This window comes from Sus scrofa, chromosome 4 (genome assembly GCF_054392235.1).
Source record: "Sus scrofa isolate SSC_HxYL_T2T_F1_AM1 chromosome 4, Sscrofa_HxYL_maternal_Yorkshire_Landrace_v2.0, whole genome shotgun sequence".
Classification (NCBI taxonomy): Eukaryota; Metazoa; Chordata; class Mammalia; order Artiodactyla; family Suidae; genus Sus; species Sus scrofa.
Window position 1 is genome coordinate 5,384,900 of NC_139386.1, and position 21,879 is coordinate 5,406,778.

Below are 21,879 nucleotides of genomic sequence, written 5' to 3' on the forward strand. Positions count from 1 at the left end.
TTTTTCAGCTTAAGGTAGAAAGCATTGGCTGTCTTTATAAGACAAGAGAGTTGTTACATTTTTTAATTTTTATTTACTCACAAATGCTAATGAGCAGGAAACAAATCAAAGGAAGCCTTGAACCCAGAAATCCCTTTAACATTCTCAGAAGCCTGACAGCAGAGACGAAAAAAAAGTTTGAAATTGGATGCCCTAAAGTCTTTTTTGGAATTTGACTCTTACTAGTCATAAGGGTTGAAACACTTATTCAAGACTCCCTAACTTTGCATTTCTTCTTTTAAGGAGATTGGGTTCTAATATAATAATATTAACATATTTTTTTTGTCCATTGGATATGAACCTGGTGTGCCAGCTGGTCAGAAAGAATGATGGTGAGATGGACATCAGGGATTGTTTGCAGTGTAATCTGGTGGGTGGGAATGGGGATAAAAGAAGTTGAAGTCACACCTTCTCAGGACTTAGAACTACAGGGACTCACGGGTTTCAGAGATAAATGCATGATGAACGGGAAGTTCAGGTGAAATACAATGAGTTTCCCACTTCTGTCCTGACGTGGAGATATGGATTGGGGAAGATGATGGGGGCGGCACTGGTGGGAAGTGACCTCTGCATGGTGCTCTGCCCTCAGCCCCACTAAGCCCACCTGCCCAACTTTACGTATCCAAGTGACACTCTGTGTTAGGGAGGGTGAATGTGGGTACAAGACAAGCCCACTTCCAACCAGCAGTTGGGGTTAGGGTTAGGGTTACTCTAATTCTGGACTTTACTATAAATTCTGGACTTCACTGTAAAGTCCTAGAATTAGAGTTGATCTTGGTTTGAGATTAATTTAGCAGATCAAAAAAATGCATTTAAGAATATGATTTTTTTTTCCCTTCTCTTCCTGCTGCTTCTCATGAAGTCGGCCTCATCCTAAGGTTGACACATCACTACGGGCAGCTGGGAGCTGCCAACAGTGGACCCAGATCTGCCGCTCGAGCTGGGGGTGCAGCTGCTACCCCTTGGGAGAGAGTCCCCTAGAGACTGTGTGATCTGCAGCAGAGGAATGGAGAATGGGACTCTGCAAAGCAGCCACAGACACGCACACGCCCTTAAGCTAGAGAGCTAGTGTCTGAACTCCAAAGCAGGAATGTGAAAGTCACAATTACAGAGAGCTTTTAGAACAGAGGTCATCTACTCTCAGAGGCACCTGTAACCCCATCACCATATTACAAAGTCATTAACAAATGGAAACACTCCTTTAACTCCTTGTCTTACCTCTAGTCCCAACTATAAGCTAACTTGTACATTTTATTCTCTTTTCTCTCCTTGGTGAGGACAGAATCCATACACAGGATGTACCATAGAGTAGGCACTGCTTCTGAAGCCTTGACATATGTTAACCTTTCCATCATCTCAACAAAATGATGATGTAGCTTCTGTGATTAACTCCACTTTGTGGATGAAGGAAGTGGCACTGCATGCAGCTAAGATGAGCAGCACAGAGATAGATGCTTGGCAACTGGCTACAGACTCTGTGGGTTTTAAGCTCCAACAATGCCCTTAAGTTTTAATCTAATTTAGGGCTATAGAGACACTGTCAGCTCAACTACTGAATAGGGATTAACATTCGGCCCATTCTACTTCACACAGCATTTTTGTGGATACAAGAAGATAATATTTTGGAAGTAATCTGGAAACTATGAGACCTCAAACAGTTATAAAGTATACTTTGTCTTTTTTTGGGGGGGGGCTTTTTAGGGCCATACCAGCGGCATATGGAAGTTCATGGGCTAGGGGTTGAATCAGAGCTACAGATGCCGGTCCACAGCACAGCCACAGCCACAGCAATGTGGGATCTGAGCCACGTGTGTGATCTACACCATAGCTCACAGCAACGCTGGATCCTTAACCCACTGAGCAAGGCCAGGGATCGAACCCGCATCCTCATGGATCCTAGTCATGTTTGTTTAACCACTGAGCCATGAAGGGAACTCCTAAAATATACTTCTAACAATGTAAAACTTCACAGGGGGTGAAATTCTTTCCCTGAGATTATCAAGATGTTGATGCATAATAGATGCTGGAAGGATACAGTCTAGGGTTATTAACCCAGCAGCAGAGACCTGCCATAGCCATCAACGTTCAGATGGTGGAGCTAGAGAGCCTTTAGAAGCCATTTAGTTAGATCCCTCATTTTTTACATTGAGACTGACCCAAAGTCGTCTTGCCTGTGGGACATAGAACCCTCCATGTAAAGTAGTCCCCGCCTGCCCTACTCATTCTTATCTTGAGTGAATCAGTCCAGGACCTGCACAGACCCCCAGGAATAGCATCGTCATTGTGTCTAGAGCTTAGAATGTCTGGATGCCATCAGAGGCTCCTCACATGACCCAAAGAAGTATTTGTACGTAAGAAGTGTGTGTGTTTTCCAATGAGTACATTGTCATTTTTAGCAGATCAGCAGGCAGCCTATTGCTCTCTTTTTGGATGAGTTGAGATCAGCTACTCCAGGAAGGTGATAGCAAGGTTTAGTTTTACAAATATGTTTCTATAATTTACTAGCTGGGTGACCTTGAACAAGTCTCTGAACCCCGATGCCCTGAGACACTGGTGGCCTAGGTAGAACATGTCAGATTTTAGGTTGTTGTTGAATTAATGAACAAGGGGGTAAGGGCATGGACTCCATATAAGTCAGCCTCACCACAGCAGTGCCACATGGCCAAGCTCAGCACAAAGCACATAACACCACCCTCACAGTTCCAAAGATTCTGGGCCAGGTGGGGTTTCTCTGTTCTACGGTTAGTCATTCTTCTGGATCAAGAAAGACAGCCAGGACAGATGCGATGGCAGAACCCCAGAAGAATGAGTCTAATATATGAGAAACGTTTAAGTATCTGCTTATATCATGTGGTTGATATCCCATTTAAAGCAGCTTACATAGCCGAGCCCCAAATCAAAGGATAAAGAAGTAGGTTCCACCTGCTATGAGGCCACTTATAAGTGCTGTGTGGAACCTGAATTGGGAGGTAGGTATGAATGGGCTGAACTGGGTTCCCCCAAAATCTCTATGTTGAAGCCCTACCCCATGATATGACTGTGTTTGGAGACAGGACCACTGAGGAGGTCATCGAGGCTAAGTAAAGCCATAAGGGCGGAGCCCTGTTCCTGCAAGGTTACGTCCTGATAAACAGCAGAAGTGCACCAGGAGGGCGCTCATGCCAAGGAGACGGTGCCGTGTGGACACAGTGAGAAGGTGGGGTCTGCTCCCCAAGGAAGGTGATCTGACAGCACCTTGGTCTTGGCCCTCAGCCTCCAGGCGTGTGGGCAAATCCATCTCCATGAATCCCCCAGTCTGTGGTATTTCCCTATGGCACCCTAAAAGACTAACGCGGGGGCTGTGTCCTGCTCTCATGGAGACAGGAGGGGGAGGAGGGAGTGTTTGTTCAATAGTCTATTTCACTATGCATACACACTTTGTCTTCCAAACCCACTTTGAGTCTGACAGAGGTCGAATTTAGAGAACCCTGCCCCCTGCTTGAGAGTGCAGTCAGTAGGTGTTTAAACAAGGACTTTTTAAGTCCTTCATTCTTACTGTATAACCTTTCTCCTCAGTGGAATGCTGCCTGGTCGCATCCATCCAGCAGAAGAACAAGAGGTGTGTGTGGATGAAGGCCCACGCCTCCCAGAGCCCTGCTGGTAAAGCACAGAGAGTGAGACCATGTCCAATGACCCAGTGACGTGCGAGCAGGACAAGCTGGATTGCGGGGGGTAACGTGTATCTCGGGATACACTGGCGAAACCCCAGAGGAAGCTTCTATTCCATTACTCAGAAGCAGGGCAAGAAGAGCATATGCCCAGGAGGTTCGCGTGAACGTGGATGAGATAATGTATGAGTAAAGAAATGGGCCCAAGAAGCGTGCACTATCACACTGAACAAGGACAGTCTTTACTGTTATTTTGTTACAATGTTCAGCCGGACAGAGCAAATGGCACAACTCCTTTGTTTTTAAGACTTATGAATAAAAAGGGGAATTAGTCTTGCTCATCACAGAATCATGGTGTGTGTGTGTGTGTGTGTGTGCATGCATGTGTGTGCACGTATCTGTCGGTGACCTTAATTATCTCTGCTATGATCATAGAAGAATTAAATATATGGTTTAACTCTCAGGAGCAAGCTGATTTCCAAAGACTTTGAGTTAAATTCCCATCAAGATCTACCTTCCTGGAGTTCCCGTCGTGGCGCAGTGGTCAACGAATCCGACTAGGAACCATGAGGTTGCGGGTTCGGTCCCTGCCCTTGCTCAGTGGGTTAACGATCCGGCGTTGCCGTGAGCTGTGGTGTAGGTTGCAGACGCGGCTCGGATCCCGCATTGCTGTGGCTCTGGCGTAGGCCGGTGGCGACAGCTCCGATTCAACCCCTAGCCTGGGAACCTCCATATGCCACGGAAGCGGCCCAAGAAATAGCAACAACAACAACAAAAGACAAAAAAAGACAAAAAAAAAAAAATCTACCTTCCAGAATTGTCCTGTCTATTAATACAGTAACAGCTGACTGCCCTGTCAACCTCCTCCACACACACGCCAACACAAGCACACAGCAACACACACTGCACACACAGACCTCCCCAACAAGCATATCATCAGCCACACTAGCACACCTGCGTGCACACATAATTTCTCTTTTTCTTTACTCACATGATATCATCCTGTGCATCTCATTTCACCCATTACGTTCTGGGATTTGATGACTCCCCTTATCAGCCTGCATCTATTATATTTAATGGTTACTTTTATGAGTTAACCTGAGTGGGTTATGGGATGCCCAGATACTTGGTTAAACATTAGTTCTGGGGATGTAAACGAGGGCCTTTGGGATGAGGCCGACATCTGAACCAGTGGTGGGCTGAGTGAAGTAGATGGCCCTCCCCAAAGTGACTATGAATAGAACCAAAAGGTAGAGGAAGAAAGGATTTTCCCTTTCTCTTCTTGACCACAGGAGCCTGGGCGTCAGTCTTCCTCTGCCCAAAGCAGTCCTGGTTCTCAGACCTGCAGACTAGGGCTGGAATCTACACCACTGGCTCTCTGGCTCTCAAGACTTCAAACTACAACAGTGACCCTCCTAGTTCTGCAGCCTGGGAAGAGCAGGTGGTGTAACTTCTCAGCCTCTCTCAGCCTCTGCCATGTATGAGCCACTACCCTATGAGAGATCTCCGTACAGATAAAGACTACTGGTTCTATTTCTCTGGAGACCTCTGGCTAACATCCCGTATGGATCCACTTTCAATTTCCATATGCTTTCGTGCCCCTAGTTTTAGGGCAGATTCTTGAGGCATCAACATGGTGAACTTCTGCCATCATTCTCTCTGGACCTACTAAACTATACTATGCACCACTGGCACATAATAGACACTCAGTAAAAACTTTCAATTAAAATGTGTTAAGTAGTAAAGGAATATACTCTAATTTACATACAGAATATTGCATTTTATTAAGAATTTATAATAGTTTATAACATCTAGATCTTACATCTGTAAAATAAAAAATTCTGAAATCTTCTGACTACAAAAGTAACAGGCATTTATTATATGGATTGAAAATAGTGCTAATGAATGTAAAAATATTTTAAAATAAAATCCAAAATCCTGTTTAGAATACGTCTCTGTTAGTATTTAATGACTACCCTTCTAGTATATAATTTATAATTTCATATTATACAGAACTGAGATCACACGACACATTTTATCCTCCGATTTTCAATTAATATTATATCTTGAATATTTTCCCATCATTAAAAATTTTGTCAAATATGTTTATGCCTGCATGCATAAATCAATAATAAAATGATTTAAGTGTGTTAATGTAATCAGGCCATGATACGATTAAAGTGAATACATTAACAGAATCCTTTCCCCCATAAGGATACTTCCTTTAAGCCAAAGCGGTTTATTACCAAAATCACTGTGTACTTAGTTCGTAAGCTGAAGTCAGATGTCCACAGAGGCTAACGTCTTCCTCACAAAGACTAATGAACTGGTATACTTAATACCCTCGCACAATACTGGACAGCAGATATGTGCTGGATGATATAAATTTCATCCTGTAAAGGTTAAGCTGCTGTAATATTCACTTACTACATTAATAGGCTCTGTGGATGAAAATAAAGACGCTAGCGTAAGACAAGTTGTCTGCCCTTGGGTATGAACAAGCTGTTGAAGGACCAGCTGTATTCACGTGAAATAGTTGTAGAATCATCCTAGAGCGCGAGACCAGAAACGCGAGACCAGAAACGCGAGACCAGAAACGCACAGGGTAGACGGTCAGTAGCGGTGGAACAGGAGGTGGAGAGTCCATCTGGATGGATGCAGCCCAAAAGAGATCCTGGAGAAGCTGGCCTTGGCTCTGGTTCCTGAACAGTGGAGGGTGATGGGGCCTAATGTTTACTCAGTGCCCGTTAGAACTAGTTCTCATCTCCAGCCACCTTTGGCATCCTTCTAGAACGGGGAGTGGCCTTCCCATGCGTGCACTGTCTGACGCCACAGCGATCCTCTTTAACTGGCTCTGTTAATGGGGTGAGTTGAAGGAAAGGGGGACATCGCGGCAGGGAATGGAATAATCAAAAGCCATGATAAACACGGGTCTGTGAGTGAGGGTGAGCAGTCCACAAGCCAAGGGTGTCAGGAGTGGGCTGAAAGCACGACTGCGATAAGGTTAAATGGACACAGTGGGTTACACAGTGGGAGATGCTAAATATAAAAAGAAATCAATCACCCAGGAGGATACCTTCAGACACTGATTTCCCAACTGGTCCCTTAACTGCCTGACTCCAATTTTGTATTTGGTTGACTTAAAACTGCTTAGTAGAGTTCCTGTCATGGCTCAGTGGTTAACGAATCTGACTAGGAACCATGAGGTTGTGGGTTTGATCCCTGGCCTCACTCATTGGGCTAAGGATCCGGCATTGCCGTGAGCTGTGGTGTAGGTCACAGACGCAGCTCGGGTCCTGCGTTGCTATGGCTCTGGTGTAGGCCGACAGCTACAGCTCCGATTGGACCCCTAGCCTGGGAACCTCCATATGCCACAGGAGCGGCCCTAGAAAAGGCAAAACAAACAAACAAACAACTGCTTAGAGAGAGAAGTTAGAAAAATCTCTATTATTTTGGAAATAACCTAGCAGGTGTGTGTGCATGTGTTCATGTGCGTACTTTGCACACTTGTATGCATGCACGCATGTGTGTATGAAATCATCAGATCTCATCTTCTTTATCATAATGAAAATATAATCGATTTTTAATGACAGTGAACTGAAGGCCCTTTTACGCTCATTAATAGTGATGATTTTCATGTTCTATGATGATGATTAGATATTAAAAGACCTCACCCTAGCCCTCGGAGTGCTTAGAGCCTGGTGGGAGAGACAAATTACAACAGGTGTTATGAAGGCGTGGTGTAGGGTGTCATGAAGAGAGACAGAATGGTGGCTGATCTGGTCACGCAGTTCTGGACAGTCTTCCACTAGGATAAGCGGACTGATGTGAGATCTTTAGGAATAATGGTAACCTGTGGCAAAGAAGGAAGGAAGGAACACTCAGGCAGAGGATTCCTGTTAGAGTCTTTCTAATTTGACACATCAAGGCTCATTTTAGAAAGAGGAAAGAAAAAAAACAGGATGGGTGAAGTGTGGAGAAGAAGAGAAAACATCAAGACACAGGCTATCGAAGGGTCAGGAGGGCTGGATCCTGCCCGGCTTGCGAGTCAAGGTAAGAATTTGGTCTGTACTCTAAGAAAAACGAGGCGCCGTGGAGTTTTCAGCAGAACCTTGATATGATCAAATCTGAGTTAAAGGAAAGGGTGAGGATGAAGACTAAGAGAAGCAATGAGATGCCAGATGTCATTTAGTCAATGACTGGGCAAAGCGGAGCAAGTCAAGGAATGCCAGCCACAAGTGGCGCTAAGGACATTGCCATCATGCTAAAAAAAGATCCAGGTTTTGCACAACAGTATAGGAGAAATGAGAAGGAATGCAACTTCCATGTCACAACCTACAGGACATCACAGCGATTTAAACCAATGAAGGCAGTACAGGATGATAGATGAGAGACCGAAGTAATTAGATAAGATCAGAGGTACCAGAGCCCATCCATCCAAGTCAAGCTCAGGTCCTGACACTTACCAAGGGTGACGGGTACAGCCAGTTATCGAATTGCCACGGTCCTTACCTTCTGCTTTCGTAAAATGTGAATAAGCATAATTCCCATTGTGGAGAGTCTGGAGAAGGATTATATGATGTGATGTTGGTAAAGCAATTAGCATGGAGCATGTAATCTCCCAAGAACGTTAAATGGGCCTGTTTTTTACAGAATTCCCAGCATTGTTGCTATTGCCATGCTATTCTTAGAATTATCTTAATCACCACTGTTTGAAGAGCTTTAATAGACATACTCTTTGGTATAGTCAAGGATTAACAGGACCCGTTGTCTTGATTGATGTGGGAAGTGGTAAGGGTAAGGGAAGAATTTTGAGAAGATAAGAGATTTGGGGTTGAGTCCACCTGGAATTCTACATAGCACCTAGTAGTTTGGGTAGGAATCTGCTATAGCTAATATTTGCTGAGCTTTAGAAATAATTTGCAATGAATCCTTAAAACAAGCATATGAGATGGGTATGACAGTGATCCCCTTTTTATGGGTGAGGAAACTGAGGCGTAGAGGGATCAAGTAATTGACTGAGGACTATTTGGTTAGTAAGTACAGAAGCTGGAACTTGAACCCCAAGTATCTCTGGCTCCAGAATAAGCAATGAATGCTTAACCACAAGGTGACATTGCCTCTGTTGTGCTACAGAGGGCGGAGGAGAAGATGACTTGAATTACACTGCTACTGGATGAATTTCTGAGTCCTGCATGGGGTGGTGTGGGTTAAATCACACACACAAAAAGGCTATTTCCTGAAACACATTCCCTGGGAAACTCATGGAAAGGGATATGGCATAAAAGCAGTATTATCATTTTTTTTTCTTTTTTCAAGGTTTCAGCATAAAAGATGTGTCCTGGATTCCACATATCGTGGAGTTTCATGTACCATTCAATCATCAGGGCGAGCAAATGAAAGTGGTATTTACAGATGGATCGTGTCTGCAATCAGCCTTGAACTTCCTGTGTCCAATTGAAGAAATGATTTTCTTTGGTAATGCAACATTTGATGCAGATGGATAGCCAAATTATTCCACAGTGCCCGAACACTCCCCAGCTAAACGAGGAAGACTTGAGTCAATTTGATTTGTGCGGAGAACTGCTATTGCTCAAACTAGCCAACCATCACTAATGTTTTTGTATGAAGCTGATGAGTTCAGAGGTCTCTGGGATGAGCAGCGGCTGTGGAATCAGAAGAGACGTGCTACGAGTGTCCTTCAAGGCCAACTCAACAGCATCCCCCTGCTTCCCTGACTACTGGGAGCAGAATAAATGACTAGGAAACACTTGGTGTATAATTTGTGCATTTTGGCACCATCAGAGCATCATATTAGACTTGGAACCTTCGCGGGTAACACCAATTTGTGGATGCTGCTGATGAGAGTCATTTTAAGACATTTCCCTACCCAAAGGCCCTGAATCCAAGTGAGAAATTGTTTCATATGCAACCAGGACATTACAGCTGGCTGTAGCTCTACTGTGGTTGCTCCCAATTTCCTGCTTGTTCAACCTCCATCTCCTGATGACCGGCTTGCTCCCTCTTCCACCCGAAAGTGGCATGTCCAACTCCCCAGTTTCCCCTCTGCCTGCTCCCCTGCCAAGGCCACTGCAAGTCAATTAATCCTTTCAGTGACATAACCACGCCTGCCTCTATCCCTCCCAGACCCACCTACATTGTCTCCTTTCGGCAGGCAGGCATCCCTGCTTCCTCCCGACTCACTAACGCAGGTCCCTGGGAGAAGGGTCAAGGGTGTGGGTGTAGCAAAATGGGGCTGCTTATTTAGAGTTGTTACCAATTTACCAAATATGCTGGAGTCATCTCCCAGGGGCCCTTTGGGATACAGCCTGGGGCACGCTGAGGATTTAACAAGAAGGAATGGGGTTAGAGTTGGGTGGATGGATGGCCCAGCCATACCCCTACTCAGGATTTCCCGACCCCTCCAGGCCCGGCTGCTGGGGCCCTGTGCTGAGACTCTCTCTCGCTCAGCGATGCTCTTTTCTCTCATGGTCCTGCTGTCTCTCCTGACAACCTGCTATTCATTGGTCCCCCTGACCCTATATGGTCACCCAGGTCTCTTTAACTCTGAACATCCATGACCAAGATTCATTTTCTTTCCCAAGCTTCTCCTCCTAGAAACCATGGAAATAAAGGGGTACAGCCAGTCCCACTGGATCCGAGTAAGGAGACTTGGAGGCCAAAAAAAAAAAAAAAAAAAAAAGTGGGAGTACAAATTTCTCTTTCAAGATGGGAGGAGAGGTCTGACCTCCAATTTTACTGCCCAAGAACCACAGTTTATATGAAATACAGTCGCAGTGGCTTCACCCCAAGAAAAGGAACAGAGACAGAACATAAATTAAATCCACACATCAGCATCTCCAAATCTCACCTCCAAACCTCACAGACCTTAATACATCTTAATCTGTTTGTTTTACATCTTTATTTACTTGAACCCCTGTTTCTCTACCCACCAACTAGACTCTAAGTGCCTTGGGCTCGGTGGCAATATTCTATTTATATTTGTATTATCTTCTATGTCACAAAGGTCACTTGAGGGACACTATTTCTACCCTGTGCCTCGCTATGTAACACTGAGCGCATCATTACTTTAGCATTTGACAAAACAAATTATAAAGGGCATAAGGTATTGAATTATTCATCACTGAAAGAGAAGCAAACTGAGGCACAGAGACCATTCCCTACCCCAAAGTCAAAGCCACCATAAATGCATAATTCTGTCCACAAAAAAAAAAAAAAAAAACTATAGCAAATGACTACCCAGGGAAAGCTATCTGTAGTCCATGCGTCCATTTATCTGTCCATCCACCATCTACGCATCCATTCCTCCATTTATCTATTTGTTTGTCTATTTGTTTTTTTAAAAAAACCGCACCTGCAGCACATGGAAGTTCCCAGGCTAGGGGCTGAATCAGCGCTATGGCTGCTGGCCTACACCACAGCCACAGCAATGCCGGATCCAAGCAGCATCTGCAACCTGTATCACAGCTCACAGCAATGCCAGATCCTTAACCCACTGAGCAAGGTCAGGGATCCTCGTGGAGACAACACTGTGTCCTTAACCCACTGAGCCACAGTGGGAACTCCATTCATGCATTTACGTATCACCAACACGCTCTGTGTTCATCATGTACCAGGCAATGTGCTAGTCACCGAAGACAAGCTGTGAACAAAAAAGATGCCGATCTGTATCCTCAAAGAGCCTTCAGTGCGGTGGGAAAGCAGACAGTCATCAAATAATCAAAACACACATTCAACGGATGCAACACGAGCTGGGTGCGCGGTACAAACGCTCATTAACCACGTGCTCCCTGAAGACCTGTCAGGCCCTGTCTGGTACCTGAGGACGCATCACTCTACTCTCGAGGCTTGTGCCCCCGCCGCCAGCCACCTATGGGGTTCCGCTCACCTTGTTCCCTGGGCCAACACCGTCATCAGCCAGGGGCAGTGGGAGGGTCCTCGGCATAGCACCAGAACCAAGCACGGGCTTCTCTGTGCTGCTCTGTTGGTTTTGATGCTGAGAAGGGACTGGGGTTCCTCTCCAAGTCCCTAAACTCTTTTTTTTTTTCTTTCCTGTGCCTGGAAAAAAAGTGGAAAAAAAGAGCAGGATTAGAACTCTCCTGAAGACGTGGTGGGATAGAAAGAAGGTGCCCTCCCTCATGGGATGCTCAAAATGCGGGCATGTTCACTAAATACTAATTTGTGTGCTGAACCGAGGGGGCGTCCATCAAAATCCAAAGCAGAAATATCAGCGAACATGAATGGACTGCTCACACCTGCTCAGCTGCCCTTGTCAAGTTTTACGAAGCTCACAGCTGATTGTAGAATATTGTCCACATTGTAGCCCGGCTACTTAAATGCTCTCTATATTTGCCATGCCGCAAGTTTTAAGTAAATAAATAAAAGTTTAAAAAGATAACAAAAATTTCATAAAGGGACTGTCGCTCACCCTTTATCCATACGTCTCCTAAGGCTGTGACATAGTTTAAACACACAACCCCCCCAAAAAAAGCCCACATACACATATGCACACAAATGCACACACAATGGGAATTTAAGATTTTTAAAGAAGAAAAATGCATAACTATTAATAGCATCCAAGATTTTGGGAAAAATGCAATAATCTCGTCTCCTTCATGAGGGGATGTTTGTTACCGTTTACTCTTGGGACCAGGGAAGGGAAGGGATAAGGTAGGAGTATGGGATTCAAAGATACACATCACTCTACATAAAACAGGTAAACAACAAGGATTTACCATAGAGCTTAGGGAACTATATTTAATATATGGCTTATAGTGGAAAGTTAGAAAAACATGTATGTATAATCTAATCACGCTGCTGAGCACCTGAAACTAATACAATACTGTAAGTCAACCACACTTCAATTAAAAAAAAAAAAAAAATCTTGAGGTCAAATGGATCTGTGCTTCACGATCCCATGACCTTGGGACGTGACCTGTTTGTGGGTGTGTGTCTCAGCTCTCTCATTTTTCAAGTTAGGATAAAAATCCCCAAATTTTAAATATTTGATGACACCTTCCAAGATAGTGTCAAGCGGTGTGCAGGGTACGTTTGAGGACTGCAGAAAGGTTGCTCTCTACCACAGATCTGTGTTGTTCAGGAAGATAATGATACTGAAAGCATTCTGACAGCTCCGAGAACTTAAGCCGATTAATTTGTCTTTTCACTATGACTTTTAAAGAAGCAAATATGATTTTAAAATGTGAACTCCGAATGCATGTGCCTTGATCTGATTATATAAAGACTCATCTCTTTTAAAGGTGTTGGGATCCGAAAGATGATTTCATTATTTACTCCGTATGACACTATTCTGAAGTCTGCAGATAAAGGCATGGGGAAGCAACCCAGTGTGAACAGACAACAAATATCTCAGATATTTTTTTTTTTTTTAATGAGGCGGTGTGGCATAGCTGGAAAAAAAGCTGGATTGGGGGTCAGAAAACTGGATTAAAATTCTGGCTTTTCTACATCCTTTAGGCACTTTGCACAGTATTTCTGAATCTCGAATCTCTTTGGTTAAAAAGAGGGTCAAATCTCTGTGCTTAGTATGTGCCAAAGCAGAAACTAAAGGTGGAGGGTCTGATCCACAGTCACAGTGCAGTTCACTGAGCTCACACTAAGACTTACGTCAGCAATCCGTAGTAAGTAAATTCTTACCACTGCAACTTTCTCTATGTATAACTGGATATATATCCGTTTCCTGAGATAAAATTGGTTTGGACAAGTTTTCTGAACATTTGTAACGTGTGTTTCAGTTATAAGATAAAAGATACTAAAATGATGGCAGAAAGGCATACAGGGAAAACACAACTAGACCATACCTCTGAATTAATGAAGCATATCTTCCAATATTAAATTAAATTAGTGGGTTGAAAGCAACTATACTGGTTCACTTTTCTAACTTTTAAAGCATTCAGTCTTTTTTTCTTTCTTTCTTCCTTTTTTTTTAGAGCCGCACCCATGGCATATGGAAGTTCCCAGGCTAGGGGTTGAAATGGAGCTACAGCTGCCAACCTACACCACAGCCACAGCAACTCGGGATCCAGGTGTATGCAACCTACACACACCACAGCTCATGACAACGCCAGATCCTTAATCCACTGAGCGAGGCTGGGGATTGAACCCACGTCCTCTTGGATACTAGTTGGGTTTGTTACCGCTGAGACACAATGGGAACTCCCAACTGCTCCCTTTTAAAATAAGGAAGAATACACTGTATACATAGTATTTATCATCTCCATCATATTTCCATCCATTACAGCACTTCTTGTTATATTGTTTGTATGTTTTCTCTTCTGGAAAGTGAGCGATTTTGACAGAGCAGTGGTGTCCTGTATTTCAGTCTTGGACATGAGGTAACTGCTGGGGTCACACAGATGGAACTGCTCCAGATGTACATTCACCCACCATGTGGTCTTTGGCAAGTTACTTACTGAAGCTATCTCTATTTTCTTGACCTGCAAGAAGGGAGGCAGATTATTTGCATTGAGCTTATAGGGTTGTTGCAGAGACTGGGTGAATTTTAGACACTTAGAAACTAGCCTGGCCCAAGGCAAGCAAATCAATGAGTTGGCGATGATGTCATCTCAAGATGCTCAGTAAATGGCGGGTACGCAATGAATGCTGAACGGCTGAATGAGGCAAATGAATGAATGTACAAATGAAAGTGTGACAAATGCGCAGTACCGGGGGACTGAAGGAAATCCAGATTTCAAACCTGAGATAATTTTATGCCCACGTCATCCCATGTGGGGCCTCCCCAGTTCAGGTTTTAGAATATGGGTTCACTCGGATATCGTCCACCTTTGATCTCTAAGGATTCTGAGATGATTAAGAGGGCCCTTTGTTTGAATTCATGCTATTTCTAAAAAACACACAGTGTCTAAGCACCTGTCTTTATCAATAGGATGACTGGGTTTTAGGCCAGATACTCATAGGGAAAATTATGCTGAAAAACAAATATTTCCATGAAAGTGATTCTGCAAACTCATACCGAGTGTTTCTTTTGTTCTTCTCTGAGGGCACTTTGATACACACACACACACACACACAGAGAGAGAGAGAGAGAGAGAGAGAGAGAGGGTGCTTCCCCCCAGTATAATTTCTTGGATCTTCCAACTTCATAAATGCTCTTGTTACTTATGGCAGCAACACAGTGGACAGGCACACAGCTGTGGGAAGAGGATGCAGCTCCATACAAACTGCTCCGAGCCCATGTGCAATGGCCCCCGCTCAGACTCACTAAATGATTCATCAGCAGGTACTGGACTCCCTCAGCCAAGGCTGGACAGACAGGGCAAGTCCTGTGCAAATGCTGAAAACTGTGATTCTATGTGAAGAAAAGGCAAAGAAGCAAGTCTGAACCCTCTTTCAATGACTGGAATTTGCCAAGCAAAGAGTCTAATGGTGACTCTTCGCAGCAACCTCCTCCACTCCACTCCTGGGATGCAGATGCTTTCTTTACTCGTGTCCTGCTTCCCAAAGAGGAGGAGCCATAGCAACGGGCTTTGTCAAGTAGTGAGTACCTTCCTCTGATGGAACTCCTGACACTGAAAGAAAAAGAAGGAAAGGGAAAGCAAAGCAAAGCAACATGGAGGTGCTGGTGTTCAAGCTCAAGTTCTCTAGGGATGAAGGTGGTCTTTCGACTGCAGGAGAGGATGGATATAAGCAATGCTAATCCCCCTTTCACTTGGTTCCTGAATTTAGTTGAAGTAAGTCTGGCATAACTACAATGTCAGTAACATTCTCCCAGGGAAGGAAAGGGTGCGATAACATAAGTCAACATTACATAAATTAGTTTATCATAGTCCATCTATGTTTGGGTGGACTGCATTAGCTGCAGTGCAAAACTGAAGAAAATTTAGACACTTGGCATAATCAACTTCAGAGTTTGGAAAATGCCTCTGGTGGTTTTACAGATTATGCTTAGGGAAAGCTGGAGGCAAGGAATACAAGGAGAGTACTGCTGGGATTGTCCAGAAACAACTGGATGATTAAGATGACAGCCACGTTTGGGCATAGATGTGGCAAATATTTAACAGTTACAAGAATAAAAATGTACAGGACTTAGTCATTTATTTGGCATGGAAATTAAGAGAGTTGGAGGTGGAGACCAGGAGCAAACTATAAATTATTCTTTCTACATCCCTCCTTTTCTTCCTTCTTTAATCTTTCCAGACAGTTACAAAAAAAAAAAAAAATCCTGTATACAGACACTCTGTGCGGCAGACTGCAGTATCCAAAGATGACCTAGACAATATATTGCATCCCAGATGGTCTTCCAACAACGCGATGTTGACTCTTTTCTATTCCGGGACGAGATCTGTATCACCTCCCCTTGAATTCGGGCACGGAATCATCTTCGCATCCAAATTTTCATGAAGATTATGTGATGGGAGTGCCTCTGTGTCGCTTGTGAGATCAGGTCATAAAAGTCGATACAGCCTGTGCCTGACTCATTTGCTCCCTGGGTGACAGCCCTTGAAATTCAGCCACCGCATTGTGAGGAAGATCAAACCGCAGGGGGAGGCCGAGTGCGGGTGTGATTCCATCGCAGGTCTCAACTAACAGCACCTACTGGCAGCCCCGTGTGAGTGAATGAGCCACCACATGATTCTGGAGAAAGTGGTGAGAAACGAAGAGCCGAAATATTCTCACCAAGCCCTGCCTCATTTACAGACCTCTGAGTAAAATACATAGTGTCATTATGTTAAGCCACTAATTTTGGAGGAAATAAATACCTTAGCATTACGGAAACATCTTACTACATGATGAGACGGCAATGCATATTGAATAACACTAATTCTTCCTTCCCAACAAGATGTTCTCATAAATTAGGCACATAAACACCTGATATTAATGCGATTGATACAAAGGATATGTTTGAGGTCAGACGGAGGTAGAACAGAGACTTCCTTAGTGATGAATGCCTATTTCAAACGCTCATTGCTTACCGGCGAGCACATGCAGAATTTTGGCACATGCCACATTCGTGTTTTGGATGCTACGGCTTGAGGAATCTGCACTATGAGCTGGTGAAAATGACCCCGTCTAACAAGGGGTCAGCCATTCTTAGCTGTCTCAACAAAAGAGAAAGTAAAGGTGTCCCCCCCATGTTCATAAACTGTTTGTTCGAAATTAAGATTTAAGGTTGCACCTCGTAGTAAGTGGACAACTGAAATAAACGGCTGTGGATTTTCCTTGGTGCCTGATGTTCTATTGACAGCGGACTCTAAAAATCCATCCTTGCTCCTACGGACGGGGAAAGTGTACACTGTATTCGGCCACGCTGATGGGAGCAGGTGAACTCTGCGTGACAGCCCCCCGCGAGTCCTATAGAAGCCACAAACAAACTTCGACATACGATCAGGTTTTCTGGGGTCAGGTGCCGTAAGCATGGATGTAACTTTGCCCCTGGGGCATTTATTAGCCTTCGAGTTCCCTGTCTTGGCTGTAGTTTGGGTGACATGTTAGACAGCAAACACGTGTGTCACGGTGGCGATCTAGGGCTCTGTTTCCACGAGTGTGTGGATTTCCTGTCAGCGTGATTAACATTTTGTTTGAAAAATAATAAATTCTTTGGTTTAAGAAGCAGATGGTAAAAGGACTGGCATCGTTGCGATGAATGAGCCCCTAACAGGGGTACTTCTCGGTCTGGAGTGGAAGAGAGCTTGGCTATTACAATCTGAACTTAGTCTCTCAATAGCCTGAGAGAACTTACAAGAGGATAATAGTACAACTGAGCAGAAAAAATTCAAGGGTCTCAGAGTAGATAAACAGACTTGATCTGATAGTCAATAATCCAGGATTACAAGTAGTTTTGTTGAGTGGTTCAAGGCAAAGACTTTGTGTCAGAGGACACTGGATTCGAGTTCATGCTTAGTCATTTATTTGTTAGTAAGTTATTTGATCTTTAAAAGTCTCATTTAAAAGCAATGGCAAGAGTTCCTGTGTGGCTCGGTAGGGTTAAGGACCCAGCATTGTCACTGCAGTGGCTTGGGTCGCCACTGTGGCACAAGTTCAATCTCTGGCCTGGGAACTTCTGCATGGTATGGGTGTGGCCCCATAAAACCTAATAAACAAACAAAAAATAAAAGCAATGGCATGATAACATTATGACAATGTGGTTAACAGTTATATACTATCGGGGATGCTGGGAGCTGGGTGTGACATGACACGCAGATGTGAAGTCAGATGAAGGGCTTACATGGGAGACAGAGATTTAGGAGTAATGATTGTATAAGATGGAACTAGAAGCATGTGATTGGGGGAGTGAAAGATCCAGAAATTAAAACAGAAGATGCTTCATATATCTCTGTGTCAGTATCACACCACACACCCTGTAAGAGCGAAGTGGAGCAGAAGAGGAAGAAGTGTTTAATACATAGGAAGCTACAAACAAAAGGAGCAAGAACTACATAAAATTAAAAAGAGGGTTTCACACAGAATCTTGAAATGCAGCGAGTGGATAACACCTTATTTTTTAGCAGCCCGTTCTGCAGTATTCCATTCCGTATTTGCAGTGTGTCTGGGGACCTCTGCATTGTAAGCGGAATATTTAGCCTGGCTAATAACAACCATAAAGCAAGCAATTAATCCTTAATATATTGGAAAGGCACGGCTTCCCCATAGGTAGATATTTCCTTAGATGAGTGGGAGAACAGTTAATCTTTATTGTAAGTCACCAGCATGTTGGAATAATTTATCTTGGAATGGATTCTTGCAGCTCCTGCTGTTTTCTTCCTTCTATCCAGTAACTGTCACGCTGTGTGACTAGGCGGATCTATTCTGGCTTGAGGAAGGACCCAGTTTGAAAGAGAGTAGGGGTCCATTTCCAAGGAGAGGCGTTTCCTAACAAAGCCCTGCCGGGGGGCGGTGGGGGGTGGATTTCTACCGCTGCATCCTCCTGGAAAAATCTCCAAGATGCCACCCCATTCAGCTCTTGTTCAGAAGGCAATCTTCTTTGTGCTATTAGAGATATTCTAATCAGCATGCCTAATTACAAGGCTCTGTGAATCGCTTTGGAAGAAAAAAAATTTTTTTGGGAAATCTTCCTACAACAAAGGCAAAAAGAGAGAGACACACTGACAATCACTTCCCACGCTAGGGGGTGATAAACCTACGGGCTGCACTGGGACACACTGACTCCAGATTTCAATTCCCCCAGCGCTGAGATGAATGTTCAAAATCGGGTGCCTTCAGATTTCTCATTGTATTCTTTTCCCACGAAGATAGCCAGTTGGAAGGGAAAATAAATTTTAGTAAAATATGGACTCTATTAACTAAATTGGCTTGTAGCCTGGGATCTGCCTCTCACTGAGATGATGGTCGTTTAGGGTCTCTTGACCTCTCTCTTGAAGAGAGGGTTACTCGTTCAGCGGTTGCCGGCGTTACTACTACAGGGGTCCCTTTGTCTTATTCTTCCGGAAATGTAGGGTTCATGATAACTTCCATAACACCCTTGAGTGAGTTCAGTGTGTGAGAGGCAACACAGCCTAGGGGTCACATGGCGGCTTCAGTGTCCTTTGATCTAACCCGCACAAACAAGGTCGTCTGCCCAGGGAGCTCGGACTCCGGCGTGGAGTCCCTGCTCTGCCTCATGCTGCCTGTGTGATCCCTGTGCCTCGGTTTCCTTAACTGTAAAATGGGGGTGAAAGCAGTGGTGCCTTCCTCATATCTCCCGAGGCCTAACCAGAAGGATGTTAGCTGAGCAACGTCAGAACTGCATCCGGCACATGACTGCATGTAAGTGTTTGTCAAATAAAAAGGAGCCTTGGTCTCCACAAGCCCCTGATAACAGCATGACCTTCAGTTGGGCACTGCTGCCCAAGTCTCTGGGCAGAGTTTATGTTCAAAGCACTTGGGGCATTGATCTCCACCTCTCTCAGCTTCGAGTCCCCACAGACCCTGCGGGCTGCCAGCCTTGACCTGCTGCTGCAACACATGTGAAAAAGGGCACGGTGTGGCCCAAGGGACCTTCTCCAGAATTGTCTTATTTGACCCCTTTTACTTCTCAGAGAAGAGCCATGGACCTGTCGCCTCTTCTGTTACGGAGACGAGCCCTTCCGTCCAGTCCAGCATCCCTCCTGCCTCCCTCTTCATTCCTCACTCGGGTCTCAACCTCCCTTCCCCTCCCTGGGAGCCCAACGCCACTACTCACCTGAGGGCTGAAGATACTCCTGCATCTGTATATCCTGACCCTTCCCCCCAACTCCTCTTCAAAACCATCCCCTTCCTCCTCAAAAGGCCTTTTCCTGTGGACGCCATGAATGAAAGCCTGTTTGCCATCAATTCCCCGTTCCCCGAGGGCAAGTGACAGAGGCGAGTCCAATTTGGATCCATTCAGGATTCATTCCTTCAACAAATAGTTACTAAACTCGAAGAAAGGTGCTGGGGGAAATAAGTGAGTATACAAATATGCATTATTTTCTCCCACGTTCATATAAATGGGACAAAATTAAGCACATAATTTCCATATGATTTTCTTTCATCATTTTACGTCTTAATATTTCCAAATTAGTCCTTTAAAGGCTTAGGATGGTTTTAAAACACATCTGTCCCTGTACTATACGCCTGTGATCAAGAGGTGGGTCCAGGAGTTCCCACTATGGTGCAGTAGGTTAAGAACCTGACAGCAGCGGCTTGAGTTGCTGCAGAGGCAAGGGTTCGATCTCCGGCCCGGTGCAGTGGGTTAAAGGATCCAGTGTTGCAATACCTGTGGTCACAGCTGTGGCTAGGATTCAATCACTGGCTGGGGAACTTCCCTATGCCATGGGTGTGTGTGGCCCTTAAAAAAAAAAAAAAAAAAAAGAGGTGAGTTCAGTTACTCTCCAGGGAAATACGGGTAAAGATTTAGAGACTCAACAAACAAGCTAAAAACAAGAAGGTGGAAGTGACACTGCGTCACTCCTGAGGTTGGGTCTTAACAGTTTCACAAGATCTTAGAAGGTCACCCAGCTTTTACCGCCATTCCCTGGGATGCTTGCTTCAAAAAGGCCAACCTGGTGCTGTGAGGAAGTCGAGGAGAGGCCGTTCACAGGTGTGCTTGCTGAGGGCCCTAGCGAAGCACCGAGCAGACGGCCAGCGTTCTGGGAGGATTCCGAGCCACCCTTCCAGACACCCATGCGATGTCACGGAGAGCAGAAAGGAGCTGTCTGTCCCGACTGCTGATGGGTGAGCCAAATAAAGGACTGCTGCGGCTCTGACCACTGTGTTACGTGGTGCTTTGCTGCGCAGCAGGGAAGCAGGGAACCAGAACACCCACGATACCACATTATACATCACTCCCTCCGTGAGCTACAGTCCAGATCTCCCCTTTCAGGATCCAAGGTCCGTCGCCAATAGTCCATCCCTAAATTAGCTTAAATATTTTCACTTGCAGGTTTCATGTGCTTTTGGGTCAGTGGAGGTTTCTCTGTACTGATAGTGGTAAAGGTCTCAAAAGGTCACATGGATTCCAACCAGCATCCACGGGGCTGCTCTGCTTCCCAATATAGCTTCAAGTAATGCGTCCCCTGAAAGCCTTTGGCAGGTACCTTCCTTCTGTTATGTAAGGACAAGAATACTGCACTTAAGAGTCAAGAGAACTTTCTGTGTATCGCCCCTACCATGCCTTCTGGGTTTATTATTTCTCGGCCTCTATTTCTCAATTTCTAAAATGGTATTAAGCTAATCTCCACTAAAAGGTACTTGGAGAGTTTCTACGAAAATGATTTCAAAGGTAAAAAGTACTACACATAGACTTTAGATATTGCTATTATTGTTAAAGACATATATCGTAATGGCATGTCAGCAATATCAAGGGAATATTTTAGGGCAATAATGACTAAATTTATTAGAGATTCCAAGGGGTTCACTGTGCTTTTAAGTCCTAATCCAAGTAATACATGTACAGGTGCAGAACAACTGATGAAAATAAAGTTTAGCTGTATTAATATGCTTGCACATTTTACGTGTGCTCTTGAAAATAGATTTCTATTTTCATTTGGAAACAGGTGTTTGGAATATATTTTGAAATGAGCTGAACAATGCTTATTCATGAGGAATTTTGCATCTTGTGACAGCTGAAGTTAATATTGACCACACTGAATTTTCATACCAGGCCTGGTATTTGAAAGCTGCAGTGATTCTAAAGGTGTCAGTAATTTAGTTATTATCATTAGCACAAGACTCT

At 44.4% G+C, this 21,879-nt stretch overlaps 1 protein-coding gene across 1 annotated transcript in view; it reads right to left on the bottom strand.

Annotated features, from left to right (window-relative positions):
* Positions 1-21,879, bottom strand: part of LOC146403653 (uncharacterized) — a 648,222-nt gene that overhangs the window by 356,238 nt on the left and 270,105 nt on the right. Inside the window, exon 4 of the mRNA XM_085024286.1 lies at positions 11,596-11,765. Within this exon, the coding sequence (XP_084880412.1) occupies positions 11,736-11,765 (30 nt within the window). The 3' untranslated portion in view covers positions 11,596-11,735. The remainder of the gene's footprint in view (positions 1-11,595; positions 11,766-21,879) is intronic.